At 43.4% G+C, this 17,420-nt stretch overlaps 1 protein-coding gene across 1 annotated transcript; it reads right to left on the bottom strand.

The window, feature by feature from the left end:
- Positions 1-11,779: 11,779 nt before the first annotated feature.
- LOC143817662 (olfactory receptor class A-like protein 1) lies at positions 11,780-12,775 on the bottom strand. Its single transcript, XM_077299154.1, has one exon. It carries the CDS (start codon positions 12,773-12,775, stop codon positions 11,780-11,782), a length of 996 nt encoding a protein of 331 aa, XP_077155269.1.
- Positions 12,776-17,420: the final 4,645 nt, after the last annotated feature.

Genomic DNA, 17,420 nt, shown 5'->3' with positions numbered 1-17,420 from the left:
CTGCCATGAGCCTATTGTTTGTTATTTTAGGCCTTTGATAGCCTGTCTGCGGTCCCTACTTTAAATACTCCTCCACTCATCACCAGCTGCCTGCCCGTGTATCCATGTAACCGCTGTAAAACTGCCATGAGCCTATTGTTTGTTATTTTAGGCCTTTGATAGCCTGTCTGCGGTCCCTACTTTAAATACTCCTCCACTCATCACCAGCTGCCTGCCCGTGTATCCATGTAACCGCTGTAAAACTGCCATAAGCCTATTGTTTGTTATTTTAGGCCTTTGATAGCCTGTCTGCGGTCCCTACTTTAAATACTCCTCCACTCACCACCAAGCTGCCTGTGTATCCATATAACCGCTGTAAAACTGCCATGAGCCTATTGTTTGTTATTTTAGGCCTTTGATAGCCTGTCTGCGGTCCCTACTTTAAATACTCCTCCACTCATCACCAGCTGCCTGCCCGTGTATCCATGTAACCGCTGTAAAACTGCCATGAGCCTATTGTTTGTTATTTTAGGCCTTTGATAGCCTGTCTGCGGTCCCTACTTTAAATACTCCTCCACTCACCACCAAGCTGCCTGTGTATCCATGTAACCGCTGTAAAACTGCCATGAGCCTATTGTTTGTTATTTTAGGCCTTTGATAGCCTGTCTGCGGTCCCTACTTTAAATACTCCTCCACTCATCACCAGCTGCCTGCCCGTGTATCCATGTAACCGCTGTAAAACTGCCATGAGCCTATTGTTTGTTATTTTAGGCCTTTGATAGCCTGTCTGCGGTCCCTACTTTAAATACTCCTCCACTCATCACCAGCTGCCTGCCCGTGTATCCATGTAACCGCTGTAAAACTGCCATGAGCCTATTGTTTGTTATTTTAGGCCTTTGATAGCCTGTCTGCGGTCCCTACTTTAAATACTCCTCCACTCATCACCAGCTGCCTGCCCGTGTATCCATGTAACCGCTGTAAAACTGCCATGAGCCTATTGTTTGTTATTTTAGGCCTTTGATAGCCTGTCTGCGGTCCCTACTTTAAATACTCCTCCACTCACCACCAAGCTGCCTGTGTATCCATGTAACCGCTGTAAAACTGCCATGAGCCTATTGTTTGTTATTTTAGGCCTTTGATAGCCTGTCTGCGGTCCCTACTTTAAATACTCCTCCACTCATCACCAGCTGCCTGCCCGTGTATCCATGTAACCGCTGTAAAACTGCCATGAGCCTATTGTTTGTTATTTTAGGCCTTTGATAGCCTGTCTGCGGTCCCTACTTTAAATACTCCTCCACTCATCACCAGCTGCCTGCCCGTGTATCCATGTAACCGCTGTAAAACTGCCATGAGCCTATTGTTTGTTATTTTAGGCCTTTGATAGCCTGTCTGCGGTCCCTCCTTCCACTAGGCCTCCACTGACCAGACCACTGCTGCCCGTGTACCCCTGGAACCAATTTTAAAGTGCCTACAGCCAGCCCATTTTATTGTGTTAGGCCTTCGAAGCCTGTCTGCGGTCCCTCCTTCCACTAGGCCTCCACTGACCAGACCACTGCTGCCCGTGTACCCCTGGAACCAATTTTAAAGTGCCTACAGCCAGCCCATTTTATTGTGTTAGGCCTTCGAAGCCTGTCTGCGGTCCCTCCTTCCACTAGGCCTCCACTGACCAGACCACTGCTGCCCGTGTACCCCTGGAACCAATTTTAAAGTGCCTACAGCCAGCCCATTTTATTGTGTTAGGCCTTTGAAGCCTGTCTGCGGTCCCTCCTTCCAATAGGCCTACACTGACAAAGGTACACCTGACAACAGACACATGGACCTGTAGGCATGGCCACGGAAGGTTACGTGTCCTTTGTGGCTCAATGGGTTAATGTATTGGATGCATGGTCCACACAGGGGACAGCCTGCTAAGTCTGTACGCAGTCCCTAATTCAAGTTGTCCTCAACTGAATAAAGCTGAGCTTCTACCTTCTGGCTCTCATTAAGTGTTTTTTAAAAAACAAAATGGTGGTTCCGGCCTACTAACGGTGTCTGCCCCTGCCTGGTGTTGCCCTCAACTGAATAAAGCTGAGCTTCAACCTTCTGGCTCTCATTAAGTGTTTTTTAAAAAACAAAATGGTGGTTAGGGCCTACTAACGGCTTCTGCCCCTCCCTGGTGTTGCCCTCAACTGAATAAAGCTGAGCTTCTACCTTCCGGCTCTGATTAACTGCTGTTTTTAAACAAAATGGTGGTTCCGGCCTACTAACGGTGTCTGCCCCTGCCTGGTGTTGCCCTCAACTGAATAAAGCTGAGCTTCAACCTTCTGGCTCTCATTAAGTGTTTTTTAAAAAACAAAATGGTGGTTAGGGCCTACTGTTATGGTTCTCAATGGCAAGAGAACATAGCCCAGCATACATAGGAACTAGCTCTTGGAAGGATGGAAACTTAAACTGACCATGAACTAAACCTGCCGCACAACTAACAGTAGCCGGGTAGCGTAGCCTGCGTTTTATCCCTAGACGCCCAGCGCCGGCCGGAGGACTAACTAATCCTGGCAGAGGAAAATATAGTCCTGGCTCACCTCTAGAGAAATTTCCCCGAAAGGCAGACAGAGGCCCCCACATATATTGGCGGTGATTAAAGATGAAAATGACAAACGTAGTATGAAAATAGGTTTAGCAAAATCGAGGTCCGCTTACTAGATAGCAGGAAGACAGAAAGGGTACTTTCATGGTCAGCTGAAAACCCTATCAATACACCATCCTGAAATTACTTTAAGACTCTAGTATTAACTCATAACATCAGAGTGGCAATTTCAGATCACAAGAGCTTTCCAGACACAGAAACGAAACTGCAGCTGTGAACTGGAACAAAATGCAAAAAACAAACAAGGACAAAAGTCCGACTTAGCTGGAAGTTGTCTGGTAGCAGGAACATGCACAGAAAGGCTTCTGATTACAATGTTGACCGGCATGGAAGTGACAGAGGAGCAAGGTTAAATAGCGACTCCCACATCCTGATGGGAACAGGTGAACAGAGGGGATAATGAACACAAGTTCAATTCCACCAGTGGCCACCGGGGGAGCCCAAAATCCAATTTCACAACAGCCTACTAACGGCTTCTGTCCCTCCCTGGTGTTGCCCTCAACTGAATAAAGCTGAGCTTCTACCTTCCGGCTCTGATTAACTGCTGTTTTTAAACACATTGCTGGTTCCGGCCTACTAACGGTGTCTGCCCCTGCCTGGTGTTGCCCTCAACTGAATAAAGCTGAGCTTCAACCTTCTGGCTCTCATTAAGTGTTTTTTAAAAAACAAAATGGTGGTTAGGGCCTACTAACGGCTTCTGCCCCTCCCTGGTGTTGCCCTCAACTGAATAAAGCTGAGCTTCTACCTTCCGGCTCTGAATAACTGCTGTTTTTAAACAAAATGGTGGTTCCGGCCTACTAACGGTGTCTGCCCCTGCCTGGTGTTGCCCTCAACTGAATAAAGCTGAGCTTCAACCTTCTGGCTCTCATTAAGTGTTTTTTAAAAAACAAAATGGTGGTTAGGGCCTACTAACGGCTTCTGTCCCTCCCTGGTGTTGCCCTCAACTGAATAAAGCTGAGCTTCTACCTTCCGGCTCTGATTAACTGCTGTTTTTAAACAAAATGGTGGTTCCGGCCTACTAACGGTGTCTGCCCCTGCCTGGTGTTGCCCTCAACTGAATAAAGCTGAGCTTCAACCTTCTGGCTCTCATTAAGTGTTTTTTAAAAAACAAAATGGTGGTTAGGGCCTACTAACGGCTTCTGTCCCTCCCTGGTGTTGCCCTCAACTGAATAAAGCTGAGCTTCTACCTTCCGGCTCTGATTAACTGCTGTTTTTAAACACATTGCTGGTTCCGGCCTACTAACGGTGTCTGCCCCTGCCTGGTGTTGCCCTCAACTGAATAAAGCTGAGCTTCAACCTTCTGGCTCTCATTAAGTGTTTTTTAAAAAACAAAATGGTGGTTAGGGCCTACTAACGGCTTCTGCCCCTCCCTGGTGTTGCCCTCAACTGAATAAAGCTGAGCTTCTACCTTCCGGCTCTGATTAACTGCTGTTTTTAAACACATTGCTGGTTCCGGCCTACTAACGGTGTCTGCCCCTGCCTGGTGTTGCCCTCAACTGAATAAAGCTGAGCTTCAACCTTCTGGCTCTCATTAAGTGTTTTTTAAAAAACAAAATGGTGGTTAGGGCCTACTAACGGCTTCTGCCCCTCCCTGGTGTTGCCCTCAACTGAATAAAGCTGAGCTTCTACCTTCCGGCTCTGATTAACTGCTGTTTTTAAACAAAATGGTGGTTCCGGCCTACTAACGGTGTCTGCCCCTGCCTGGTGTTGCCCTCAACTGAATAAAGCTGAGCTTCAACCTTCTGGCTCTCATTAAGTGTTTTTTAAAAAACAAAATGGTGGTTAGGGCCTACTAACGGCTTCTGTGCCTCCCTGGTGTTGCCCTCAACTGAATAAAGCTGAGCTTCTACCTTCCGGCTCTGATTAACTGCTGTTTTTAAACACATTGCTGGTTCCGGCCTACTAACGGTGTCTGCCCCTGCCTGGTGTTGCCCTCAACTGAATAAAGCTGAGCTTCAACCTTCTGGCTCTCATTAAGTGTTTTTTAAAAAACAAAATGGTGGTTAGGGCCTACTAACGGCTTCTGCCCCTCCCTGGTGTTGCCCTCAACTGAATAAAGCTGAGCTTCTACCTTCCGGCTCTGATTAACTGCTGTTTTTAAACAAAATGGTGGTTCCGGCCTACTAACGGTGTCTGCCCCTGCCTGGTGTTGCCCTCAACTGAATAAAGCTGAGCTTCAACCTTCTGGCTCTCATTAAGTGTTTTTTAAAAAACAAAATGGTGGTTAGGGCCTACTAACGGCTTCTGTCCCTCCCTGGTGTTGCCCTCAACTGAATAAAGCTGAGCTTCTACCTTCCGGCTCTGATTAACTGCTGTTTTTAAACACATTGCTGGTTCCGGCCTACTAACGGTGTCTGCCCCTGCCTGGTGTTGCCCTCAACTGAATAAAGCTGAGCTTCAACCTTCTGGCTCTCATTAAGTGTTTTTTAAAAAACAAAATGGTGGTTAGGGCCTACTAACGGTGTCTGCCCCTCCCTGGTGTTGTCCTCAACTGAACAAAGCTGAGCTTCCACATTCTGGCTTTCGGCCTATACTATCAGATATTAAACTGCATTTGGCCTACTAGTGTGGTTAGGCCCTTGAAACAGTGTCTGCTGCTCTTGGGTTTGCTACTCCACTGAACAAAGCAATGCCGCCTGTTTAGTCCTGTTACCAATTTTGATCTGCATTTAGCCTACTTTATTCTTTGGCCCTATATCTGTTTCCTCATCATCCTGCCCATTGCCCAGCCACTGCTAGATGAGTCTGCTGGTACATTGACCTAGACCACTACATTCCCCTTGTACTCTACACAGCCAGAATCTGACCCTGCTGAAAGTAAGGTTCCCCTTCCCGCATATTATACCACCTTACACAGGGACAAAGAGGAAGGTGCAGATGAAAGTGCAGGTTCCTTCATCAGGTGGGGGGGCATACTCGTTGGCGACGTCACTGGCACAGGGCCACTCAGAGTACGCAAAAGTGTCGCTGCTGGTGGGAGGCGCCCCCGCCATGCAAACACACCGCCGTACTTTGAGGGGCCCTGTGCCAGTGCCAATGCGAACGAGTGGGCCCCCCCTGCTTGCTCAGGATCACAGCACTTGCAACGTTGAAATACTTACCTCTCCCTGCTCCACCGCCATGACGTAGTCCATGTTTCCTGGGCCCACTAAAACCTTGAACCAGCCCTACCCCCACAACTTTTGCCAAATGACCCCCAATTTCCAGTGCCCAACTATTATTATAAAGTTAATTAAGATTGACAAGCTTCAGAAAACAAGAATGGATGTTTTTGGCAGTAAAATGTGCACTGTAGGTGTTTTCCTGGCCTCCACTCACTGCCGGCTATGCTTCCCCATTGACTTGCATTGGGTTTCGTGTTTCGGTCGATCCCCGACTTTTAGCGATAATCGGCCGACTTCACTCGACTCGACTCTGGACTAAATCGGGTTTCACAAAACCAGACTCGATCTTAAAAAAATGAAAGTCGCTCAACCCTAGTAGCAGTGTTAGAACACATTGTGAGACATATGGATTATCTTATCGTCAGACAGGTGAGGAATATGTTTTTTTTTTATTTTTCACTTTTGAAAATAAATGGATAAAAGAGGATGGTGAGTTTAATTTCAAATAAATGACTTTATTTTGGCTGTGTCTTTTTTATTACAATATAACAATGGGGTTAGAAATGGGGGTGTCTTATAGACACCTCTCCATTACTAACCTGACATTAACCCAACAAATATTACACCACTTGCTACCACACCAGGGCAAGTCGAAAGAGACAGGAAAAGTGCCAGAGTTGGTGCATCCAACAGACGCGCCTTTACTGAGATGGCTGCTAACTGCAATATCCATCGCCCCTTCTGAGTCTGAGAATACCAGCCCACAGCTGTCTGCTTCAGCTAAGCTGGTTGTTAAAAATGGGGGGATCCCACGCCATTTTTAATTTTTTTTAAATTGAAATAACTTAAACAAAAAATGTGTGGGGACTTCTCTATTTTTCATAACCAGCCAAGATAACGCTGAAAGCTGAGGGCTACAGCTGACAGCTGAGGGCTACAGCCCACAGCTGTTGGTTTTGCTTATGCTGGGTAAGAAAAATAGAAGGGACACCACGCCATTTTTTTATTACTTATTTATTGCACAGGCACTGGCTGATGAATACTATCATCATATGCCTGCTCTCGCTGCTTTCAGCAAGACCGGTTGTATGATGATGAGAGTAGTACTTTTTACTGCCACTCACAGCTGCTGGCTCACACGCTGTCGTCTTTATGACAGCATGGGAACTGCAGCGCTGTGAGCGGCGGTAACGTGAAAGGTTACCGCCAATCTGAGCTGATGTTTATCACGCTGTCACACAGCGTAGGAAACACCAGATGTTCGGGCTCCATATTCATTTGAATGGGATGAGGGTTTGAGTTTAATTTGGGTACCATCCTAGTACACGAACCAAACTTTTTAAAAAATGTTTGGTCGAACTCGCTGTACCCGAACGTCTACAGGTTTGCCCATTATTGGGTATCATGGTACTCAGTAGAAATTGCTCAACAAATTTTGAGGTTCATTTTCTCATTTTACCTTTGTGAAAGTAAAAAATATGGGGCTAAAGTAACATTTTTGTGAAAAAAAAGGTACATGTTCATTTTTTCTTCTACATTCCAATAATTCATGTGAAGCACATGCAATTATACAATTTATTGCACTTCGAGTCCCATCTCCCTAACTTTTTAATGAATTTTTCGCTTAAACCAATCCTGGCCTCCTTTGTGGCTGCTTCAATCTTTTACTATTGATATAGTTGAAGAACAGTTTGGGGTTAGTTTTACTCTCCTTAGCTATGTGCTTCTCTGTTTCCGTTTTGGCAGCTTTCATTAGTTTTTTAGATAAAGTATTTTTCTCCCTATAGTTTTTTAGAGCTTCAATTGAGCCATCCTGCTTTAGTAGTTTAAATGCTTTCTGTTTACTGTTAATTGCCCCTCTTACTTCTTTGTTAAGCCACATTGGGTTTTTCCTATTTCTTGTCCTTTTAAGGTATAAACCGCTTACAGTGCTTCTTTAGGATGTTCTTAAACATTTCCCATTTATTCTTATTTCTGAGGACATTGCTCCAGTCAACCACATTAAGGGCATCTCTAAGCTGGAAAAACTTTGCCTACCTTAAGTTCAGTGTTTTTGTGACTCCTTGACAAGTCCCCCTAGCGAAAGACAAGTGAAACTATGCAATATTGTGGTCGCTATTCCCTAGATGCCCGACTACCTGCAGATTTGTTATTCTGTCAGATCTTGTACATAGTATTACGTCTAAATGTGCTGCTCCTCTGGTTGGATTCTTGTCCCACAATAAATAAGCCACCACACAGTTCCTTCAGCTAAAAAAATTATAAAGACATAGCTGTCATTATAAAGTAATGCAAAATAATTATTTTTGCTACAGAATAGTTTTTATCATATAAAAGCTCCAAAACATAAAAAAATATATAAATGGGGTATCACTGTAATCGTACTGACCAGAAGAATAAAGCTTCCTTATAAATTTTACCATACGAGGAACGGAATAAAAAACAAAGCAAAAATACAACTGCTGAATTGTTGTTTTTAGTTTATTCTTGCACCCAAAAATCAGAATTGAACGCGTTCAAAACAATCATGAGCACGAAAATGGTACCAATAAAAATGTAAATTTACCCCGCAAAAGATAAGTCCTCACATGACTCTGTCGGACAAAATATGGAAAATGTATAGCTTTCAAAATATTGCGATGCAAGAATTAGTCTTTGAAAAAAAAGTGTTGTCTTTTGTTGTAACAGCAGCCAAACATAAAAAAAGATATAAATCTGGTATCGCTGTAATCACACAGACCCGAAGAATAAAGTCATCTAATCACTTATACTGCATGAGGAACTATGTAAAAAATAAATAAAACCAATTCTTCACCTGCTGCTGATTTTATCATTCTGCCTCCCAAAGATGGCAATAAGGCTCAGCACACATTTACCGTATATACTCGAGTATAAGCCGACCCGAGTATAAGCCGACCCCCCTAATTTTGCCACAAAAAACTGGGAAAACTTATTGACTCGAGTATAAGCCTAGGGTGGAAAATGCAGCAGCTACCGGTGAATTTCAAAAATAAAAATAGATGCTCCATACCGTTCATTATGGCCCCATAGCTGTGCCATATAGTGCTCTGCACCGTTCATAATTGCCCCATAGCTGTGCCATATAGTGCTCTGCACCATTATTGCCCCATAGCTGTGCCATATAGTGCTCTGCACCATTCATTATTGCCCCATAGCTGTGCCATATAGTGCTCTGCACCATTATTGCCCCATAGCTGTGCCATATAGTGCTCTGCACCGTCCATTATTGCCCCATAGCTGTGCCATACAGTGCTCTGCACCATTATTGCCCCATAGCTGTGCCATATAGTGCTCTGCACCATTATTGCCCCATAGCTGTGCCATATAGTGCTCTGCACCATTATTGCCCCATAGCTGTGCCATACAGTGCTCTGCCCCATTATTGCCCCATAGCTGTGCTGCTGCTGCTGCAATAAAAATAATAAAACACATACTCACCTCTCTTGCTTGCAGCTCCTCGGCGCCATCTTCCCGGCGTCTCTCCGCACTGACTGATCAGGCAGAGGGCGGCGCGCACACTATATGTGTCATCGCGCACTCTGACCTGCACAGTCAGTGCGGAGAGACGCCGGGAAGATGGAGACAGCGCCCGGCGTGTGGAACGAGGACAGGTGAATATGCGATACTTACCTGCTCCCGGCGTCCCTGGCTCCTTCTCCCGGACAGCTGGTCTCCGGGTGCCGCAGCCTCTTCCTCTGTCAGCGGTCACCGGCACCGCTGATTAGAGAAATGAATTATGCGGCTCCGCCCCTATGGGAGGTGGAGCAGCCTATTCATTTCTCTAATGAGCGGTCCCACGTGACCGCTGCAGGGGAAGAGCTGCTGCACCCGGAGACCGTGGGACGGGCAGGGGGAGCGCCAGGATCGCCGGGACTAGGTAAGTATGCCTCAGCGCCCTCTCCCCCTCACCCGCTGACCCCACCGCCGACCGTGACTCGAGTATAAGCCGAGGGGGCACTTTCAGCCCAAAAATTTGGGCTGAAAATCTCGGCTTATACTCGAGTATATACGGTATCCTGCACTCTATACTGAGCGATTACACTGTGGTTTCTGTGTAAATCACTTAAATAAGTGATTCAGATGGAACCCTGGATGGAAGATTCCCTATAGTGAGGTTGATGGAGACACTGTTGAAGCCGTCTGACCTGTGATTCGGTGTTGTCCGTCTTTTTATTAGGAGTGCATAAAAGTGCCATTGGCCACAGTGTGGTGCACCTATGAAAAAAAGGGCACTGCTGAACAGAGGCCAGACAGAGTCCAGAGTAGCTCTGCTGACTCATTATAGTGAATGGATCCCCTGGGGTTTCATCTGTCACATCAGTCAGATTTTGATGGAAACCCCAAAATAAGTCCTCAGCATAAAACATCGGATAAATGTAATTCAAAAGGTTTTGTAAAATGTTCCCCAATAAAAGCTTCCACTCAATCCACAGAAAAGCAAATCCTCACTCAGGCCTGTCATCTGTCAATGGAAATATAGTGGGCTTCCACGTTACTGGTAGTACAAAGGCTCTGGAAATGCAAAATGGCCCTAGCCCCAAAAAGAAATTCAGGAAATTATGTGCTTCCAAATCTAAATGCCACCCTTCGTTCTGAGCCCCACAGTGTGCCTAAACCACGGTTTGTGTCCACATGTTTGGCATTTCTGTATTGATGAGAGCCCACCCAATTTACAGTTGCATGAGCTAGGCATAATGTATGGGCACTACAACGTACTGGTCACTGCAACGTACTGGTCATTACATTGGCAATTTGCAAATTTCACTCAGCAACATCCACTGCTGCTTGTTTCTGGAAAACACCCATGGAGTCAAAATTGTCCCTAGTTTTTAGAATGGTGTTCCTTTTGGTTATTTCCTGTCATATAGACTCCTTACATTCACTGTAATGTGAATATGGTCCTTAAAAAATGGTTTTGGAAATTTTGTTGGAAAAATGAGAAGTTGCTGGTCAACTTTTATCCCTTATAACTTCATAACAAAAAAAATGTAGGTTTCAAATTTTGTACTGATGTAAAGGCGACGTGATAAATTTTATTTATTAACTATTTGGTTTGATATAATTATCTGATTTAAGGACATAAGAATAACAGCTTGACTATTGCTAAATTTTCACCAAATTTCCATTTTTTTCACAAATAAATACAAGTCATATCGAATAAATTTTACCACTGTCATTAAATACAATATATCATGAAAACACTGTCTCATAATCAGCTGGATTCGTTGAAGCGTTCTAGAGTTATTATCTCCTAAAGTGAGACTGGTCAGAACTGTAAAAATTAGCATGGTCATTATCGTGTAAATAGCCTTGGGGTAAAGGGGTTAAAAGGCTTTGGTATTGCGCCATAGGTGGTGGAGCAGAACCTGAAGGTGTCCGCAACAACAACATCGACACACATACCCAGTGACCCCATTTGAAGGGATTGAGAATTATTAAATTCAGTTGGGATCATTTGACTTGACTCACAAGATTTAGAAAATCTTAGTTTAACAACCCAGAATAGTTAAATATAATGTGTTTACTTCTGTTTTAATAGACTTGCAAAGATTAACTGATAACACGTACATAAAAATGTAGTCCTTAAGATGATTTCTGAATTCATTCATGATAAGGATCAGAAAATTCTTAAAATAAAATATTACACAGAAAATGACTTTTATAATGGGTTTTATTCTTGACAAGCAAAGGGTTATTCTCAAGATTGCTGTTTAGGAGCATGGCCTGATGATTGACAAGCTGCCGACTCGAACTATGTGCTGTCCTATGCTGCAAGCATAGGCTTCTTTGCCTTTTGCAGCATCAGGGAAGAGCTGTGGGAATGAAGCTGGGTGGATTCAGCAATCATGCCATTTTTTGAGCAGTACATGCAAGATCTATAGCAAATAGATTGCAAGCGTGCCCTACTTGCCTGCAAAATTGTCCACCCTGATATTTTGCTAAGGTGGTTATATACGCAGGTACTAAGCAGTACAAAATAAAATAAAAAATTCCTCCCATTTTTGAAAATACGGCAAATTGAAAATGAGAAAACTACTTTAATGTAACCTCAGTTTTTCTTGTCATCATTGTAGCTACTAACCCAGCTTAACTGAGTTTTATTTTCTGAGTTTCCATCATAGTCCTGCAATTTAGACAGTTTTAAACAATTTACATCATGCAGTTTAGGGTTGGTAGCAATTATTAAAATGGGACTGAGGGCGGAATACGAACAAGCAAGGATGACTCTTGCATCATTCATATCTGTCCCAACATAAATCAAAGAGTAAATCCACAAAGAACTATCCAGTCCAAACAAAACCACATAGAGAACAACTAGCAAAATGACAGCTCGAGATGCCTTGTACTCAATAGATTTACCAACATTATGTGAGCTCCGCATGTCCTTGATGTTTTTCCGATGGTGGAGCAGAACATTGACAATATAAGTGCTTGTCAATGTCATCAATGCCACTAAAATAAAGTCCTTTACAACCAAGAGTGTCCCATTGATGATGAAAGAGACTTGAGTCAAAAAGTCAGTTCTGCAGCTGACGAGGTGCATTGTGTATGGTGTATTTGTGGAATTACCTTTTGCGTGGGCAAATGTAACACTAGAACAGTAGAGTAGCATATTAATGATGAATATAACTATAATGATGACCACCATATTTTTAGACATTCGTGGTTTTAGATAAACCCATACTCTTGTTGTAGGAGCGATGAGGATGCACTGATGACAACTAAGCAGACTGGTGATAGAAATAGACATTGCTCTGCTTGTTCTGTAGGTATAAACAATGAGTTTGCATGCAGCATCATTTAATAAATGCTGAAATCCAGTTATGTACATATATTCTGGGGTTCCACGTGCCAACAGAACTAGTAGATTCATTAATGCTAATACTATAAGTATGATGCTAGTTGAAAGCAGTTTCTTCTCGATAAATCTAACCAAAATAAATTTCAGCATAATATAGACATTTCCGGGAATCCCGAATATCATCAATGGGATTAAGGCAATGCCTTTGATGGGTTTTATTTCCATAACATTTGATTGGTTCATAACCTAAAAAATAAAATGTAATATTATTTGTCAAGGGTTTTACATTAGAAACTTTTTTTCGACTGGCTCAGTAAAACAACTATGATTTGTCAAGCTTGAATAGATATGATTATAACCTAAAATACATATTACTGCATTTTCCGGCGTATAAGATGGCTTTTTAACACCTGAAAATCTTCTCAAAAGTCGGGTTTGTCTTATACGCCGGGTGTCGTCTTATACGGTGGGTGTGGAGCTCTGCAGTCACCGTATATGGTGCGGGGAGCGGTCCCGGATGGTACCCAGGGTCTGGAGGAGAGGAGACTCTCCTCCAGGCCCTGGGTATCATATTCCTGTAAAAAAAAGGAATAAAATAAAAAATAGGGATATACTTACCTTCTGATGGCCCCCGGAGTCCTCCTGGCTCTCAGCGGTGCACGCGGCGGCTTCCGTTCCCAGGGATGCATTGTGCAAATCACTTGAGATGACGTTGCGGTCACGCAACTGTGACTTCACAAAAGTCCTTCACACAAAGCATCCCTGGGAACAGAAGCCACCGTGTGCACCGCTGAGAGCCGGGAGAACTTCGGGGGCCGTCGGAAGGTAAGCATATCCTTATTTTTTATTTTAATTCTTTTTTTTACTGGAATATGGTACCCAGGGCCTGGAGGAGAGTCTCTTCTCCTCCAGACCCTGGGTACTATCCAGGACCGCTCCCTGCACTATATGCGGGACCGCAGAGCTCCGCACACGTCATATGAGACGACACCCGGCATACAAGATGACTCTTGACTTATACGACGAGTATATCCCAAACTCTATATTTTAAATGGAAAAGTTGGGGGTCGTCTTATATGCCCAGTCGTCTTATACAGTATATTATGAGCATGTTCTGATTATCAGATGCATTGGCAGCATGCTGAGATTTTTTTCTCAATGAAAATCGTAGATGTGCATTACCCCATAGTATAACATTGGGCCAAGTGCTCTCAGATAACACATTGGATAACACTCTGCTGGGCTAAATGCTCGTGTGAGCGAGCCTATTATGGTATATCTTGTGCTGATCATTTTCACATGCAGTAAAAATCGGCTCTTAAAATAATACATTCAGTTTACTTTTTTGGCTCGTAGTCTGTATTGCCCTAGTTGTTATATTTGATTGTTAGATTTGGATTGTTCCTGAATGTTGATAATTTTCATTATGGATCTGAAAGATGACTAAGACCATGGGTACTTCCAAGAAATAAAAATCTATCCTGGTGATAAGATGCTCGCACAACTGCTGTGTAAATTACATAATATTGAGCAAAGAATAAAAAACACAATTTTGGATAAATTAGATGTAAAACATTTTGGGCTAAATTCTCTAAGCAAAATGTTCCACAATTGTGGCACGAGTAAAATAAAATAAAACATTACCATGTGCCAAATGTATTATAAGTTTTAGACACTTTTACACCTTTCCAGACAGTTTTTAACTGTGTCATAAAAATGTGCCCAGTTAACTAATAGTGTACTAATGTAGTGTGTCACAATTATGATCAGATTTTATTCTGTAAACTAAGTGGTGGGGTAAAGAGGGAAAAAAATTGCTTAACATGTCATGCAAAATGTGCCAAAATTCAAGCGGCTCTGTTGGACCATCTACTGAATCATGTGTGAACATAAGCATATCTAAACCAAAAGTTGCTTTCACAATGTTACGCTATGTTCACACGTTCAGTATTTGGTCAGTATTTTACATCAGAATTTGCAAGTCAAACCAGGAGTGGAACAATCAGAGGAAAAGTATATAAGAAACACATCACCACTTCTGCATTTCTCACCCACTCCTGGTTTGGGCTTGCAAATGCTGCTGTATAAGGCTGGGGTCACACATGCGTGTTTTACGTACGTAAGAGCGCAAAAACTACGTACGTAAAACTCGCATTACATACGGCACAATGCTTCTCAATGGGGCTGCTCCTATTAGCCGTATATTACGGTTCAGTATTATACGGCGTTCTACGGCCGTACAAAATCGCAGCATGCTGCGTTTGTCAGCGTATTGCGCAAATAATACGCCAATGAAAGTCTATGGGGGCGAGAAAAATACGGATTCCACACGGACCTGCAGTGTGACTTGCGAGAAATACGCAGCGCTGTTAGTGAAAAGTCGGTAATTCAATTGCCGGCTTTTCATTTCTCCTGCACAAACCCGACAGGATATGAGACATGGTTTACATACAGTAAACCATCTCATATCCCCTTTTTTTTTGCATATTCCACACTACTAATGTTAGTAGTGTGTATGTGCAAAATTTCAGCGCTGTAGCTGCTGAAATAAAGGGTTAAATGGCGGAAAAAATTGGCGTGGGCTCCCGCGCAATTTTCTCCGCCAGAATGGTAAAGCCAGTGACTGAGGGCAGATATTAATAGCCAGGAGAGGGTCCATGGTTATTGGCCCCCCCGTGGCTAAAAACATCTGCCCCCAGCCACCCCAGAAAAGGCACATCTGGAAGATGCGCCTATTCTGGCACTTGGCCACTCTCTTCCCACTCCCTGTAGCGGTGGGATATGGAGTAATGAAGGGTTAATGCCACCTTGCTATTGTAAGGTGACATTAAGCCAGATTAATAATGGAGAGGCGTCAATTATGACACCTATCCATTATTAATCCAATTGTCTGAAAGGGTTAAAACACACACACACACACACATGATTTAAAAGTAGTTTAATGAAATAAACACAGCGGTTGTTGTAATAATTTATTGTTCTCGCAATCCATCAGGAACACCCTCGCTTTGAAAAATAATAAACGCACAAGATACATACCTTCTGGTGAACCGTCTCGTCCCACGAAGTAATCCATCTGAAGGGGTTAACTAATATTACAGGCAGGAGCCCTGCTAAATGCAGCTGTGCTCCGTGCCTGTAATCCCCGGCGAATGAATGAAATGTAGGTCATTGACCTACATTTCCTTCAGTCGCGGTGATGCGCCCCCTGGTGGATGTCCTCATATGACCTGGAGCGTGGGAAAAAGTTCCCAGGCTGCAGTTCATGAGAACATCCACCAGAGGGCGCCTCACCGCGACTGAATGTAAGTATAGATCCTGCTTTCCTTTCAGCACCCGGGGGATTACAGGCACGAGCGAGTGGTTTATCGCAGCTCTGCCTGTAATATTAGTTAACCCCTTCAGATGGATTACTTCGTGGGACATGATCTGACATCAGAAGGTATGTATCTTGTGCGTTTATTATTTTGCCAAGCGAGGGCCTGGAAATGGATTGCGAGAACAATAAATTATTACAACAACCGCTGTGTTTATTTCATTAAAATACTTTTAAATCATGTGTGTGTGTGTTTTTTAACCCTTTCCAACAATTGGATTAATAATGGATAGGTGTCATAATTGACGCCTCTCCATTATTAATCTGGCTTAATGTCACCTTACAATAGCAAGGTGGCATTAACCCTTCATTACCCCATAGCCCACCGCTACAGGGAGTGGGAAGAGAGTGGCCAAGTGCCAGAATAGGCGCATCTTCCAGATGTGCCTTTTCTGGGGTGGCTGGGGGCAGATGTTTTTAGCCACGGGGGGGCCAATAACCATGGACCCTCTCCTGGCTATTAATATCTGCCCTCAGTCACTGGCTTTACCATTCTGGCGGAGAAAATTGCGCGGGAGCCCACGCCAATTTTTTCCGCCATTTAACCCTTTATTTCAGCAGCTACAGCGCTAAAATTTTGCACATACACACTACTAACATTAGTAGTGTGGAATATGCAAAAAAAAAGGGGATATGAGATGGTTTACTGTATGTAAACCATGTCTCATATCCTGTCGGGTTTGTGCAGGAGAAATGCAAAGCCGGCAATTGAATTACCGGCTGTTCACAGATATCGCGCTGAATGAAATCTAAATACAGAATATATATATATGTGTCTCAATTACATATATATATATATATACTGTATATATGTTTTCCCTAACATTTGAGCACATAAATCCATTAGATGTCGGTTTTGCAAGCCTGCGCGAAAATCTCGCAGTACGGATGCCATACGGATTACATACGGAGGATGCCATGCGCAAAATACGCTGACACACCCTGACTACGGATCACTATTTTGGGAACATTTCTCCGTATTACGGCCGTAGTACGGACGTATAATACGTGGCGTATTGTCTTACGCCATGTGTGACCCCAGCCTAATACTGACCAAATACTGAATGTGTGAATGTAGCCTAAGATCATGAGAGCTTCAATGTGAGTCCCATAGGCAAATGTTTGGAAAGCAAATATAGGTCCACACAGAAGATACTCTGGAAGCCAGATGAACAATGTTGTGGTCCACTAGCTCAGTAGATCAGAACACTGGAAAATGGAGAAGACAGCAATTGTTAAGTATTTGAACACATTCCCACTACACCACATAAATATTTCTATTGGAATAAGGAATAGAATTTCTCTTGTTAATAAAAGTTCTGGTGCATCGAGTAAATGAGCTCACCTCTTACACAACGCCCTGATGGATTGATGTTTGGTACATTGCAAAAGTTTTAGCCTTATTTATAAGAATTTCTTTCTGACATAATGCCCCAGGTAATTCATTAAACTAAAGCAATTAGCAAGGTCTTCACTTTAGAATAACATTGTTGACCTTGTATTTTAGTAATT

This window comes from Ranitomeya variabilis, chromosome 3, assembly GCF_051348905.1.
Source record: "Ranitomeya variabilis isolate aRanVar5 chromosome 3, aRanVar5.hap1, whole genome shotgun sequence".
In the NCBI taxonomy this organism is placed as follows: domain Eukaryota; kingdom Metazoa; phylum Chordata; class Amphibia; order Anura; family Dendrobatidae; genus Ranitomeya; species Ranitomeya variabilis.
Note: the sequence above shows the minus strand (reverse complement) of the source record. Positions and strands in the feature narration are given on the sequence as shown.